The sequence below is a fragment of the Callorhinchus milii genome, unplaced genomic scaffold, assembly GCF_018977255.1.
Source record: "Callorhinchus milii isolate IMCB2004 unplaced genomic scaffold, IMCB_Cmil_1.0 Scaffold12, whole genome shotgun sequence".
Classification (NCBI taxonomy): Eukaryota; Metazoa; Chordata; class Chondrichthyes; order Chimaeriformes; family Callorhinchidae; genus Callorhinchus; species Callorhinchus milii.
The window spans coordinates 16,338,019-16,354,713 of NW_024704753.1; the positions used below are offsets into that span (position 1 = coordinate 16,338,019).

Here is a 16,695-nt window from a genome sequence, read left to right on the forward strand (position 1 = left end):
ATCCCGACACCATCAGCTCCACGTCAAACGAAAACACTTTCAGTCCATAATAATAAGGATCCTTGCGTCTGATACGGCGTCTCGTCAAGTCTTCGAGACGTCTCAAAGCGCTTCACAGGATACACTGTAAAGTGATTCGACTGTACGTTTTGTGGGCGAAACGCGGCAGCCAACTGCGCACAGCAGCGTCCGTCCCCACAAACAGTCGTGGATCGAGTGATCATATCTTTTTTTTTTGGAGGGATTATTACCCCCGGAAAAGTGATCCACCAATCGACTAACAACCAGGTGATGAGGCGCTATATCAAATGAAAGGATTATTATTATTTGAGGAATGTGTGTGTGTGTGAGTGTGTGGGGTGAGGATGGGGATAGATGTGGTTGTTAACACCACTGGGGCGGTGAGGGGAGACCCTTGTGGGGGAGGGGGAGTTTAAAAACCTTCGAGTGGATTATAAATTGAATTGACTGCCGCGTTTCATCCACAAAATATATACAGTCCCTACTCTTTACTGTCACTACACTTTACAGTGTATTCTGTATACACACACACAGCACTGTACCTGATTTCCCTGACTGTTTATTAATTTAACAGATGCACATTGTAATCTTTGTAATTTTATTTGGGCAAAGACAATGAATTACTCTTAATGCTGAAAGGCAGTCTTAAGATGGAGAGATATGGGAGGTCGTTAGTCTGCACCAAACTCCAAATCGTATTTCCTCAAACTACTCCTAAATAATTACCCAATGTATCCTATAAAATGCTCTTCCTTACTGATTAGGGAGGCTCCCCTCATTGTAGTAATAATAATAATAATAATCCTTACATTTGACACAGTTGGGAGGATGTCGCAAGCAAAAAAAAATTAATAATTTGGTCACTCCATCCACGAGTGCTTGTGGGACGCTGCTGTGCCCAATTGGCTGCCCACAAAATATTACAGTCAATTTACTTTACAGTATATTCTGTGAAGCGCTTTGAGACGTTCTCAAACCTCTGGAACACTCTCCCTCTATCCCTCCGCCTTCCCCCTTCCTTCCCCATTTTCAGGTCGCGCCTGAAGACCTTCCTGTTCGACCGCGTCTACGGTCACCTCCTCCCCCCACCCCCACCCGCTCTGGGACACTATATAAATGCAAGTTATTGTTGTTGTGATAAGGCGCTATATCAAATGCAACGATTATTATTATTGTGGCTCATTCCATACTATGTCAGCCACATATTTTAGTACCTGTGTGCAATAGTTTCAGTTCACACTTTTAAGGTCAGCGTACGTTCCACCGAGGTATCGGAGAGTGAGATTCGCTCTCTCTAAGATTCTCGCTACAAATCTCAGGCCTACTTGGGCTCATTTAGCTGGTATCAGGTAGCTGGCAAACAGGGCAGCCAATTTGCACACAGCAGAGTCTCGCTTACTCCATGAAGTGAACGTCCAATTTTATTTAAGTGGAGTCTTGTAGCGTATTGGTTGCAGCACTCGCCTCACAAGCGAGAGGATCCCACAAACGCCTCTGTTTACCTCGCAATAAGTAGGAACCTGGCTATTAATCGATTGGCAGGTTGCTTTTACGGGGGTAATAATTCCTTCACACAAAAAAAATGTGATCACTCAATCCACGACAGTTTGTGGGACGCTACTGTGCGCAATTGGCTGCCGTGTTCAACCACAAAATACAGTCGATCTACTTCACAGTGTTTTCTGTGAAGCGCTTTGAGACGTCGCAAAGACGTGATAAGGCGCTATATCAAATTGCAAGGATTATTATTATTATTATTATTATTTGGTGCTGGTGCGCTCGTGTCAGCTGAAACCCTAACCTTCTAGTTCAGAGAGCAGCCTGCAGACAGTCAACTGCAACTTGATCGGGAGCATCAGATAACGAGGGGCAATGGAAAGCCTTTCCAAATTCTCAGCTGAATTGTTTAGCCAAAGATCTCAGGGCAATGTTTCTTAACAAACATCATTGAAGGTGAGCCTGAGGGTTGACACCTCTTCATTTTCATAGATTGATTGAATATCTTTGCCATTAATATGACAGGAGTTTCTCAATGGAACAGTTGTTAATCAAGGAAGGACAGGACTCTGTCAACACTGAGTTTTTGCACAGGATAGTGTGCAGGAGGGAGTCTGATACATATGTAGGAAGGACTGTTAACTTAATCATAATGTACAATGTCGAATTTAACCCTGGGGTGAAGGAAGTAAAGACTGACACAAATCTTGTACAAGTAATCAAGGATTATTTAATTCAAACTAGCAATGGTTATAGGTAGTTAAAAGAATACAACAGAACAATGCTTACCTATAAGTACAGTTCACAACGATTAAGGTCGGCCAAACCAAACGTTGCAGAACAGATTGAGGAGTAATGTCCAATTTATTGTCCAATTTAATGTCCACCAAAAGGTATCCGGGTCTTGCGGTACTGTTACTTAGTTTAAAAGCGTCGATAAAATTGTTGACAGTCGTCTTAGTCTTCAATTTCCTTCTTTAGAAGCTGGAATGTCGTTCGGGACTCCAAGTTCCAGACTCCTCCTGATTCTCTTCCCGAAACAATCTCTGTTTATCCAGTTGGATAAACCTTACTCCACCTTACTCTTGTAAAAGATGGCTTCTCGTAGTTTTTCCTCTGAAAGAAAACAGCGTTTAACCCCCACCGACCTCCAGCTGCTGATGAGCTTTTTGTCATTGGGGAAAATAACTGATAAGGAGCAAGAGAAATGGACAGCTTTTCGGGAGGATTCCTGTTTCTTAGTCTCGAGATAATCAGATGTCCAGGAGTGTGCGCTTCTCTCGCTCTCTGTGAGCCTCCATGTTTTCACGCCTACGCTCCAGGACACGATTACTCAATTACTCAATTCTACCCAGACACCAGATGAGGGAAAGTTGTCAGAACCTGACCTCAGCTGGAGTCGAACCAACGCATCTTTACCTTTGTGAAGCTGGTTGTCACACGTACCCTCTCAGGGGCCCCAAGTTAGTCATTTAAAACAACCAACCCAATGAGGCAGGTTGTACTCTAAAAGTATATACAGATTAATTAAAAAACTTTTTTAAAAAATCATCAAGCGTCGCAATTAGACTTTCAGTGTAATATCTAATACAGAATCTTCACAGAATGTCCTCCGAACATAGATACAAGAGTAGGCCATTCAGCCCCTTGAGCCTGTTCTGCCATTCTGTTAGATCATGGCTCGTTGGAAGTGAATGACTATTTTTTTTCTCTCTGGACGATTGTTGGGAGAAATTGTGCCTGGGAACGTTTAATTTCCACCTGAACAGGCTGACGGGACATCTTGCTTTAATGTCTCCTCTGACAATGCAGTGTTACCTCAGCTCTACACATTGACAGTTCAGGGTAGTGTCCCTGTATGAGGCTTGAACCCCAAATCTTTGACTCGGATGGGAGAGTGGTACCAACTAATTCAGGCTGATATCATAGTGATGCACAAACAGGAATCAAACCTGTACCTCGGGGACTTTGGGAAGGATTCTGGTCCTTGTGCCAGAATCCTTGTGCCACGACAACTTGCACGGATATAAACTCCTTTCGGGTCAGGATGACGTCCCAAAGCAGCCGAACCTGGGGTTGGTATTGAGAGTGGTGGGGGGGCCAAGGGTGGAAGGGAGTAGGAGGATGACCGAAGGCACAGTCTTGAGATGGGCCTCGACGGAGGTAAGGGAAGGGGTGAGGCAAAGGGATTCTAGGATGGAATTCCAGAGGGTGGGGGCAGAAAGGCTGAAGGCCTGATCCCCGATGGTGGGGGCGGGCAGAGTAGGGGAATATGGAGCCAACAGGAGGGAGCAGTTGGCACTACTATTTTTCCTCTACATGAGGCATGAAACATTCCTGTTCACTCCTCGTAGCCTTTAAATATTCTTCATCAAGTATTTGTCCTCAAGCAGTTGTGACTCCAACAGGAATCTACTACTAAGCTGTAGGAGGGAGGAACCTAATCGCCTGTTTGTTAATTTTAAACCCATACCCTGATCACGGTATTAATAATTACTAGTTTCATAGCTTATAAGAAGGCAGAGAGTGCAGTGCCGCGCACACATTCACTGTTTCACTTGCCTGCAAAATGCACAGTCACTACACTCTACACTATATCCTGGGAAGTGCTTATAATAATCCTTGCATTTGATATTCATGTCTTCAAAGCGTCTCAAAGCACTTCACAGAATCTACTGCAAAGTGAATTAACTGGACAATTTGTGGGCGAAACACGGCAGTCAATTGTGCACAGCAGCGTCCCACGTGGATTGAGCGTCCAAATTATTAATTAGTTTTTATTCTTTTTCGAAGGGATTATTATCCCCGGAAAAGCGATCCGCCAATCGACTAACAAGTGGGTTCCTACTTTACCGTTAGGTAAACAGAGGCGCGTGGAGTAATGAAACTTGCCCAACGTTTCACCCTGCCCGGGAATCGAACCCAGCCTTCTCGCTTGTGAAGTGAGAGCTCTAACCTAACCACTGAGCTACAGGACTCTACAATGTCTGCAGGCAGTGCCTCAGTCACCACCCGATTAACTCTTCCATTCTCTCCTGTCTAGGTGGAAATGGGTGCACCAAGGCTCCTGAACCAGAGGGCGCAGAATTGATTGGGGATCCGGAACCTGTTGTGGAAGATAAATCTGTACTGACACCGCTCGTCACAAATGGCTGTGTCAAAGTGCCAGCTCCAGAGCGAGAGACCTGGACCAGGCAGATGGACTTCATCATGTCCTGCGTGGGGTTTGCAGTGGGTCTGGGCAACGTATGGCGATTTCCTTACTTGTGTTACAAAAACGGAGGTGGTAAGTCCAGACCATTCCACTCCATCTTTTGACGGACTTTTTTGCATTCTTTCCTTACTGTCCTTATTCAGGTACAGGCTGGATCTGTGGTCGTGTTGCGGCTCAAAGGGATAAAATTCTAGAAACTTGGGGGAAATTAGACAAACTGGAAGTTAGTTCTTGATTCATTGAGACCACACTAGGAACTACATTTCGTCCACCAAATATACAGTTCAATTCACATTGCAGTATATTCTTTGAGACGTCTCAAAGACGTGATAAAGCGCGATATCAAATGCAAGGATTATTATTATTACTTTGTACCAACCACTGGTTCCCCTTATCTAACCTCCCTACCATATCCCTCAATATTGTTACTCCCCAACTCTCTATCACAATAAATAATTGTCTCCAGGGTCACCCTTTTGAAGTCTGTGTTGCTTGCTCTTATCTCTTGTGGGTACAGAAGATAAATCCAGGAAGGACACTTTGCAAACCAGGATTTTGTTTCACAGTCCTGTCCTCAGAAAGACAAAACTATCAATAACTCTCACAAAATTGGACACTTACCAATAATAGTTTAATTGATCAATACCTAAGTTCAGATAACTTACTGTACGCACACAAAGCCCAAAATATAAAGGATTAAATAAACAAAATAACAGAAAATACAACGTGAGGACTACCAAGCGCTTAAAAACGATGATTTTGGACGGGTTTGATTTGAAAGAAGACTTTTCATGGTCGCACACACTTGCCCGCTGCGCTCTCTGTCTACGTCTCTCTCTGTACCCAAACTTGCTGTCGACCTGAAGCATACGCCTCTGTTAAAAGTTCCTTCACAATTGAGCCCTTTCCTCGGGACAGTTTTTCTTTGCGCTCGCAATCTCTATTCGTTCTTTGAGCTTCAACCAACCATTTCAGTCTAGGAGCTATTATCCACTGAACCTCAAACCTCTGAATTTCAAAGAGTTATAGAGTTATTCCAGTCGTGTTTGGGAGGGGGGTTGGTAGATGGACACCAGCATTATAGTTGCCATTATTTTTCATTACACAGAGCTCACTAACACCCATCACCCTTTGTCCTTTCAGGATTGTCATTTTTTTTCTTAAGCAAATCATAAACCAGAGCAACTTTTAAATTATTACGCTCTCCATAGTATAATAATCCTAATAATAATAATCCTTAACATTCGATATAACAAGGAGAACTTCTCAAAGTGCTTCACGGGATGCACTGTGGAGTTACTGTTTATTTTGGAGGGGAACTGAAATGAGCCTGTCAGCTTTTATTTAACTCATCGCTAGGTTTCCAGTGAGTAGTTATACTTGTATAATTGTTCAGACCACAAAATGGATTAAAGTAAACGTGTCCACACATTACCAGAGGACATGGTGTGACGAGTTTAGTCAAGTGGATGAGCTGTCAGCTACAAAAGATTAACGGACAGAATATGCCCAAACTTGAACCTCTTCTGGCTTCAGGGGGGGAATGTTGACACTCCTGTCTCCCTTGTGGTTGAAGCAGGAAATAATAGTGTATTGTGGCAACATCAGTGTCTAAGCTGATGTCTAAAATGTTCCGGCTGTACGGGATGAAGTTGAGCGCCTTCTTTTTGAGCTCTGTAAACAACAGGAACATATTGAAGGCTTGGTCTTGGCTTACTGTGACACAGTCCCAAATCGTTCCAAAAGCATTGCTGCAGACGCATATTGTCAAACATTGGGAGCCCCAAATAGCTCTAAAAGCATGCATTTCTAATCATTTTCACTTAAAACGTGTGCTGTGCGTGTATATGTGTGCAGGCACGGAAAGGACATGCATAGAGAGATGATGATGGATTAAAAGCAGGCGTATGTTGATCAATCTTGTGCCAGGCTTAAAATGTGGAAAGAATGTATTCAGAGGCATGGCTTTTTTTTCCCATCAGAATATTCCCCGCAGCAGTTCCTACTCTGCGCAGAAATGCTCTGCTTCAGTCGTGCTCTGTAAAGAGATCGCAGCCCCTCACACTGTTACCCCCGTGTCTAGACAGTCTCCTCTTAGGTGAGGTTGGGAGAGATGGGTGGGGGAGATCCATATGATGCAATGCAGAAGCCGCGCAGTGTACACAGTGCCCTCTAAAGGTATTTTTCATGGCTTAACTGTGAATATCGCTGGTCATGAGACATACAGGCAGACGGGATTGTTTTTATTTAGTGAGTCTGTACTAGAATCTCATTACTTTCTGAGTGCTGGCTATATATAGCTTTTGACATCACGCAGGAGATGTTCAAAGCTACATAGGAACCTTCCAGCCAAAGACTGATCCGAAAAGGAGAGCAGCTCAGAGGGCATGGTGCCTGATGCACGTCGGAAATTAACCCTTCCAGTGCCCTCTGAGAGCGACGTTCAGTAACAAAGGATTGACTGTCATTTGTGAACCAAATGCAAGGTTTTGCATTAGAAGAAGCATTAAAAAAATTGAACTTGCCATAATTGCTGATGCAATTTCAGTTGCTGGTAAAGCTTGTTGGATTAATGGCTGTGTTTCTCTGATGAGTGTTTCTGTTTCATAATTTTTATTGTCCTTGCTTGATCTGTTGCTGAACTCAAGATACGCCAAATGTGGCTCCAGAGGCACAATACCTCATCTGTTGGCTGTCCCCGGAAATCACACTGCATTAATGATGAAGCCAGTCAAGTCATCGTTGTTGCAGCCATTTTAATCGCTGAAAACGACCAATGTTTTGGAAAGTTCCTGTTGGAGATCGAAGCTGAGTGAAACTTACTTTGAAAGGAGGAAAATGGTTTTAAAAAGAAAAAAATGTTAAAGATTATAGGAAGTCAATGATGAAATAATGGAGCCTCCTCGGGGGTTGCTGAGGAGGTTGGTGGGAATTGGGATAAGGATGTCTGATTTCTTAAAGAAGTGTGGTATGTGCATTGTACATTTATTTAGTTTTATTTAGAAAACTGATGAGGTTAAAGCTAAAACTAATAATTGGGGCGGGAAAAGACAATTGCGGGGGGAAACGGGGATAAAGAATCAATTTTTTTAACTTAAATTGTGTTTTAACCGCCTGTCTGATTATCGGTGCAGTAATCAAGCAATCCTGAGATATCAGTAGCTTTATTAGAATCAGAATAAATACAGTACAGAATGAGGAGCATTGTCAGAGCCAACCATGTAAATGAAGCCCAGTTCCCTGCCCTTTCCCTGGGCTCATTTATAATCTCCATTCTTTAAGTGTTTATCCAATTCCCTTTGAAATGCCGTAATTGACTTGCCATCAATGGCCGGCCACTTGTGATAATGCATTCTGCATCCTACTAACCATTGTGTAGAAACAAAGGACTTGGTTACTACAGTAAAATTGGTCCTTATAATTGCTAACGTAACCAGTTAAAATGCAGAACTCAGTCATGCTGGATGAATTAGGCCATCCGTATGCAATAACCAACCACTGCTGATGTTTGCATGGTTTCATTACTGTGAATGGTTAGAGTGTAGCCCCTGATCCCATTAGTTGAAGACGAATGCACAGCAGGGTTCCGATGATGTGGTCATTGCACTAGAGAAGGTGTGCCCGTCAGCACAAATCCGGGCATCTCGACAACGCCAACAACTGTTGCCTTGACCCCGGGTAGCGACTTGGACCGATTAAATTCATTCCTGTTCAATGCTTTAAAAATCCATGAATTTAAACCCGAGTTTATACCACACTATCACTGGCAAACATATTGCTTCGCTTCAGAAGCTACCCGCTCTGGAAAATCGAGAAGAATTGATGCAAACGAGGACAATTGCTCTCCTCATCCTGTGAATTGAGCTCTGATATTTCTCTCACGCAACCAATGATGTCTTTGGGTTACGTATGTCTAGGCTGTATTTTGCCACTAGCCTTGCCCTAAAGATTGGGGCTGATAGGGATGCTCATGAAGATGATTGATCCACAATCACTAAGAATATTCCCCAACGCCAGTCAGGGATTTTCCATTCGCATTTACCCAGTCTCTATAGAAATGGGCGCAGAAGGAAACTAAAGTCACTGAGCCAGAAAAAAATAATTGGAATTCCGATTGAATCTGACTTCAGCTTTCCTGCAGCGCTAATGTCATAGACAAAATCTCTTGTCTTGGCCTCTGGCATTTCTGAAGGAAGCGGAAGAATTTGCAGTCTGTCTTGAAACCCACTCGGAATTTGGCTGTGTGGGTTCTCTGATGGCCAGTAACACAAGGTTAGATAATTCCTTCAATCGGAAACCGTACGGTGGTTGGCAAATGTTCATCTTTACACCAGACTACTTTTTTGGGAAATTCAGTCAGTAAAGAGCTCTGGTCTTCAAGCCCTCAATGGATTTTTCTCATCTTCTTGGAAAATACAATGAACCAAAACAAGGCAGACATGCGTTTGGAGATTGCTTTGAGACCAGAAGGTGACATGAATGCTCCTGAAAGCCAATGGTCCACAAAACTAAAAACGTTAATCCACTCTGTGACCACATTTTAAAATGTGCACCGTATTATTAAGCCTCATTTTCCTCTTTAATTTTGCTGCTCGCTTACGTCAAGGGGATTTTCAAACAAGGTGAAACCCATCGGAGAGAGATGCAAGACTTGTCTAGGGCACATTAATAGGTATAGAATCTACCCAACACTCAGATGGAAGGTAAAACTGAGGTCCTATCTGCTGGTTCAGGTGGACTTCAAATATCATGGCATTTGGTCAACAATCCCCCAAATAAAATTTATCACTCACTTCAAGGCTATGAATTCCGATTGAATCTGACTTTGTGGAGTCCTGTAGCTGAGTGGTTAGAGCACACGCTTTGCAAGCGAGAGACTTGGGTTTGATTCCCGGCAGGGCGAAACCTTGGGCAAGTTTCCTTGCTCCACATGCCTGATAATACTCCCTCAAGAAAAAAAAGTAATAAATTGGTCACTTCAGTCCATGACTGTTTGTGGGACATTGCTGTGCTCAATTGGCTGCTGCATTTTGTCCACAATATACGGTCAGTTGACTTTACAGTATTTTCTGTGAAGCGCTTTGACATCTTGAAGACATGAAAAGCGCTATATCAAATGCAAGGATTATTATTATTATTGGCCAGGCAATATCGTGCGCAAATTAGCTGCTGCTTCTGAACGCAAATCAACAGAGTCACTCTACTTCGCGGCAAACTTCCGTGCAGAGATGTTTGAGATGTGAAAGGCGTGTTGAGACATACTTCTGACCCTGAAAGGCTTTATATCAAATGCGAGGATTATTGCAAGAAGTCATTTGAATTCAGATTACATCTGAGTTCAGTTTTCCTGCAGCACAGATAGTAAATCAGCTGTGAACTCAAATGTATTTGTAGCATTTCGGGGTCAGACATGGCTTCTGGCAGGTTAACTTGCAAATATTGTGCTCCATTGAAGTCAGCTGCTAACCACACATGGACAAGACCAGCTTTGGGACAAGGGCAGTGGAAAAATACATCCCAGTCATAACTCTTATTTTATGCTCAAACTTATAATAATAATAATAACAATTCTGGATAACAATAATCCTTGCACTTGCTATTGCTCCTTATTACGTCTTCGAGACGTCTCAAAACGCTTCACAGAATACACTGTAAAGTGAATCGACTGTATATTTGTGGGCGAAACGCGGCAGCCAATTGCGCACAGCAGCGTCCCCACAAACAGCCGTGGATTGATTGAGTGACCACTTTTTTTTTNAAGGGATTATTATCTCTGGAAAAGCGATCTACCAAACAGAGGTGTGTGGAGTAAGGAAACTTGCCCAACCTTTCGCCCTGCCTCGGAATCAAACCCAGGTCTCTCTCTCGCAAGGCGAACGCTCTTACCACGGAGCCACAGGACTCCACATAGCTTGGATTTACACTCATTGCAAGAAAATTACACTTCAAGATCAAAACCAAGTTCAGGGGAGGGGTGGGGAGCATGTGCGATCGGAGGAGGCAGCCAAGGGAATGCAAGTGAGTGGCCAAATGACACCCAGGGCTCACATTACTGTGTACCAGAACGGCTGTTCGTGGCTGTGGAGCAGTGTAGCTGGGAGAGGACCCATGTCAGCTAATCCCTGTTAAAGATGAACTCGTGACAACTATGTCAATAATCCAGAAGTGAGCCCTATGACGCACAGTGACCTCTGTAATCCACCTTTAGGCAGCTTATCTCCTCCGCAACAGCTTAAAGCAGAATATTGTGTTGAACTGCTGAGAACCAGGACTCAAGCGAGTTGTATATATAAGTGTGTGTGTGTGTATATATATATATATACACACACATGCATTACAATTATTAAATGGTTATTGATTCCTCCCAGAGAAAAAAAACAGGTGCACTATCTGGACTGAGAAAGAAAACCAGAGACTGCACAGGGCATCATTAGGCCATCAGTCCCTTTATTCCTCATCCACCCCCACCCAGATCCACACCCACCTACATCGACAAACCACACCCACACAGACGCACACCCTTAAACACTGACACAGACAATGATTTTTAACGTTCTCTCCAATTATCTTGCCCGCTCTGCTGAAGAACCTTACCTTACCCTTGGGGTACTGTTCCTTAGGAATTGGGCACCCTCCTAGTTCCTCACCCAAATGCCCTTTCTTAGAGCTCGAATCTCGATGGTGATGGTGAATGTTATGCACTCCCATAACATTGGTGGGTTGGGGACAATGGATCGCAATGAGAAATCACTGTGGCAGGAGGGAAGAGGGCAATGGAAGGAGTTTAAGTTGAAGGTTCCTTTGGTGGGGGTCGGGGTGAGAAGGAATTTGGATCTGGTGAGACTAGTGTTCAGGGAGATGACTTCTCTCTCACACCGTGGCCTGTAAATCTCATTCCTGGCTACCTTTTGCCCAAACCCTCATTTTAAGGACAGTCGCTTATTCCCATTTAGGCTAATTGACTCTGCAAGCTATTCCTGGCCTCCTGAATATGGATTGAAAGGCGATCCGTGATTATGTTTCAGGAGCCACTTTTAGCCTGAGCTACTTTGGGAGAGGGGAGCTTTGCAAAGCCTCGCCTGGCGGAGTTAGAGCTGTAGAGGCTTGTGGCATTGATCTATATCAAGAGTCACCCAGAGAACTGATGAGCCAGTTGGCTTCTGGAACTTCATAATAATAATTTGATATAGCACCTTATCACGTCTTCAAGACGTCTCAAAACACAGAATATACTGTAATATACGTTTTTTCCAAGGAATTATTACCCCCTGAAAAGCGATCCGCCAATCGACTAACAACTGGGTTCCTACTTCCTGCTGGGTAAACAGAGGGGTGTGGAGTAAGGAAACTTGCTCAAAGTTTCGCCACCACCGGGAATGTGTGAAAAAAATTATAATAATAATTCGGTCACTCAATCCACGGCTGTTTGTGGGGCCGCTGCCGTGCGCAAGTGGCTGCCGCGTTTTGCCCACAAAATATACGGTCAGTTCACTTTACAGCGTATTCTGTGAAACACTTTGAGACGCCTCGAAAGACGTGATCAGGCGTTACATCAAATGCAAGGACAATTATCTATCAGTAGTTTCTGCGTCACCGCAGCATTGAAATCGAACTGGAAACCTAACAAGTGGGTATGAGACAGTGATAAAGGTCTTCAATCCAGCAATACACCAGTGCCTGTGTTACTGTGTTCACTACCATTGAGACCCAAATTCTTGGCCCCCCGGTTCCTTTTTCTCAAGCCTCCTGAATAACGGGTCTATTGTGAGAAGGAACTGTCTCCTGCCTCCTTAGAAATCCTACGATGGGGGGTGGGGTGGGGAGGGGATGAGGTCACACGGGTTCATGGTAATTTCAGCCTCTTCTAAGCAGCACTGTAGAGGCTATGAGGTTGCAGCATTTGCGTGCATGGAATAACAATAGCGTTCTAACTGCCTGAGGAGATGTAAAAGCAGAATTAATAGATCAGAGATAGACATGGGGTTATGAGAAAAGTGATGTAGTCTTAAAGACTGAGCCACCCACTGGAATACATCCATCTCATTGTTTTTAGATTGAGGACTGGCAGTTTTTGTTCTGTATATTTGCAGTTTTATTTCGGATTAGATTACACAAGATATGACCGTCACTGCTGGTACCTCACTCCCCTTTGGTCAGATAACACAGGCCTGATGCTTGTCTCAATCCATCTGCCTCTTTAATTATCTTTAAACCCCACCTGCAGACCTGCCTCAGACCTACTACACACAGAGCCTTGTGAATAAACGTTTTTTTAAGAGACGTCTCAAAACGCATCACAAGATATACCGTAAAGTCAATTGTCTGTGTATTTTGTGGGCGAAACGGGGCAGCCAGTTGCATGGAGCAATGTCCCACAAACAGCCATGGAGTGAGTGACCAATTTTATCTGGTGGATTGTTGGCCAGGACACCAGGAGAGAGAAAAATTCCCTTCCCTTTTTGAATCGTTACATGGAATGATTAACATCCACCTGAACAGGCAGACTGGACCTTGGTTTGACGTCTCCAATTGAGGTTACATCCAACAGTGTAACACATCTCCCCCCCCCCACCCCGCGCCCCCCTATCATTAGCACCTTCCCTCCATCACCGTACAGCTTTTCTATGTTCTCTACGCTATCCTATGTTCTTATATAAATTCAAGTTGTTAATGCCTTTTGCAGCCTCTCTTGCTACCTGAACTCAGAGAGGTCGAAGTCCAAGCTCTATTTTTGCCTCATTCAGCAAGCCAACTTGTGCCAAATACTTATGTACATCTCATGAACTCGTAATGCCAAGTCTTTCCAAGGCTTGAACGCTGCTTACATCTGGGGAGACTTCCAGCAAATCTCCTCTCCCTTGGACAGATTTCAAGATTTTAAAAAAATGCTTCCTTCAGTTCTGGCTTTCTTTCTTTCTCTCCGTAAAACTTTTACACTGACCGTCTCTGTTTGATTGAAACCACCGTGACCATTGCTCCTGTTTTCTGCCCAAACTCCCAAATTATGCCGCATGTCGCGGATCTGGGTCCAGGAACCTTGGTTAAGTCATTTCAACACAACAGCCACCGTGACCACCGAGGATTGAGTGGCGCTTTCTCAAAGTATTTCTTTCACTGAATTGAAGAGCAGAATGTTTACTTTAGCCGAGATTTACGAGCAGAATGAGTTTAAAAGAAAGTTTGATTCAAAGTGTTTATAGTGAAGCAGGAGCGAAGATTTTAAACCCAGCAACAGAAGCCGTGTTCTCTGCAAAGCTGAAGCATCTTCTTTCGTTCCTCTTGCTTGAGAGATAGACTAGGCTCATGCAACCTTTTCTGTGCAGAAACTTTCTCTCGGAGTCATCTTTCGCGCTCACAGTTCTAACGTACGAAACCATCCGCGATGATACGTCTCCAGGCAGCAGCTACACGTTAATGAGATCTTTCAAAGCACATAGGAACAGGAGTAGGCCATTCAGCCCCTCGAGCCTGTTCCGCTGTTCTGGCTGATCTGTACCTCAGGTACAATTACCCGCCCTTGCCCCCCCCCCCCCCTCGTATCCCTTAATACCCTGACCTAACAAATAGCTATCCATTTCAGTCTTGAAGATGTGAACGGATCCAATATCACAGCCTTTTGGGGGAGAGAGTTCCAGATTTTCACTACTCTTTGGGTGAAACGCTGCCTCCTAATTTCGCCCCTAAACACAACCACGGAACAGACTATCCCTCTACACGTCGCTGCAATCTTATTCACTCAAATCGGAGGCGCCAGCAAATTTAGTTACAGTGTCCTTTGAAGCACGCCCCCCTCCCCGATCACGGAGGCAGTATGTTAAATGCAAGGATTATTATTATTAATTATTCCTCTTATTAATAATCCTGAAAGAGCAAGACAGCCACTTCCCAGATTTAAAGGGTGCTCTGGTATAAAAATCTGCAGCTCAGGTGATTTTTTTTTTACAAACTGCGGCAGTCGTTTGGCTAAAACGATTCAGGTTTGAAAATGACGCCAAAGGTAAGAAGCGTTCACTGTCCCAGCCTTGTGCACCTATTACTTCTGCGCCAAAAGGCTGGCGTGATAATGCAGCCCTTTAACACTTCAGTGAACCTAGCTGCAGATCCTACAGGAGTCCTGCAAGCAGCTTTCAAGCAGGCGTCTGTCAAAGGGTGAATGAAAAATGCGCAATTGATCGCGATGCATGACGACCAGATTAAGGCTGACAAGAGTAGGGTGGTGGGGAGGGGAGGGGACTCTGAGAGATGCTGCAGATTAGCGCAATCACCATTTATCTCTGGATCTCCCTTCTCTGTGGGCCGCAGGGTTCCTTTGTGAAGTGAGTCTCAGAGGCTGGTTCGAGTTGAGCCAGACCCACACACTACAAAACTCTTCGCAATCCAGCATTAATTAGTACTAAATCGAGAATCTAACCCAGAAAAGCGTTCGAGCATCCTCCTACCCCTGCCCTCCACCCCTCCTGATCCCAACCCCAGCTCGGGTCAAAATTCCTGACTATCCGGTGCCTTGGGGTGTCCTCCCGACATGAAAGGCCCTGTATAAATGTTAGTTGTTGTTGTTAGCTGCTAATTCAACAGGAGGCGCAGTACAGAGGTTGCTCCTAACGTTTGGGGGCAGAGGAAAGGGAATGAGACTCTTCATATGAGAGAGTGATGGTGCCTCAGAGATGGGAGGGTGATAGCCCACTGTAAGCCACGCACTTAATGTTGTGTTGATAACCTCCTTGACAAAGAGCTGGAGACAGAATAAGATTGAAAGCCATGAGGGTATGAATAGTGCTGGAGAGGAACCAGGCAACAATATACAATGTAAGTATGAGGTGCGCGGCATAGCCTGGAGCTTTGTTTGAATTACCTTTCAGCTCAGCAGAGCAAAAACGAAAGGATCTTGACTTCAGACCGTGATGTGTCAAATTCTCCTCTCTAACGCCTGCAGTTGTCAGCTCCAAATACACAGTCGCTATACTTTACAGCTGATCCTGCGAGTCAACCCGAGATTTCCTCCTGACGTGCGGCGCTGTTTCAAACGAAAGGATTTTTAGTGTTGCATCGCTGTTGAATGGTCATAGCTGTTCCAGGGACGGGAGAAAGTTCATGGACAGAAATGAAGCCTCAGAAAATGAAAAGATCCATCTTTTCTGCTTTCTGGAAGGCGGCTTTCTTAGAGAGACTCAGGTTCAATCCCAGCTCCTTCCAATCTGGCATCTTAGGGAATTTGAATCGTTCAATCCCTACCTATTAACATTAACCTTTCCATTTTTTTCTATCGAGACAGACTTCACACGATCGGCGGAACTATTCACATAAGGTATAAGCCAAGTAGACAATTGGGATATTATGTTTTCTTCACAGTGCCTTCAGAAAGAGGCTGGTACTTTCTCTTTGTGTGTGAACTTTGTCCTTGTTATGTTCTCGATTCTGGCAGAATCCTTCCATTGTAGCTTCCAATCAGTCAGCTACATGGATGAGTAATTGGGACGAGGACTTGATAATAGCAGGGCTTTTCCGCCAATAGAAACATGAAATAAAAATGAAGGTTGTGGAGTGTGGGAGTCAGCACACAGGACAGCTTGTACTCAACTCTTCATTATAGGCACCAACAAAGCATCTGCATCGCAATAATAACAATAATATTCCTTGCATTTGATATAGAGCCTTATCATGTCTTCGAGACGTCTCAAAGCGCTTCGCAGAATATACTCACTCCGCGACTGTCCGTGGGACATTGCTGTGTGCAACTGACTGTTACGTTCCACCCGCAAAATATACAGTCACTCCACTTTAGAGTATATCTCGTGAAGCGCTTTGAGACATCCTCCCAACACGATAGGACGCTGTATCAAATGCAAGGATTATACATAATATAAATATATCAAGTGGCAGGAGTTGGGTGATGCCAAGTTTGCACTTAGTATCCTGAAGCCTGTAAGGTAGAGGGAAAAGCAGGAGGGAAAGATGAGAGGTTC

General features: G+C 44.2%; 1 protein-coding gene across 2 annotated transcripts in view; it reads left to right on the plus strand.

The window, feature by feature from the left end:
• The window catches only part of LOC103176696 (sodium- and chloride-dependent creatine transporter 1), a 52,084-nt gene that overhangs the window by 7,970 nt on the left and 27,419 nt on the right, over positions 1-16,695 (plus strand). For both annotated transcript variants that reach the window (XM_042339536.1, XM_042339537.1), the window contains exon 2: positions 4,562-4,804. In XM_042339536.1, coding sequence (XP_042195470.1) covers positions 4,562-4,804 — 243 coding nt within the window. The remainder of the gene's footprint in view (positions 1-4,561; positions 4,805-16,695) is intronic.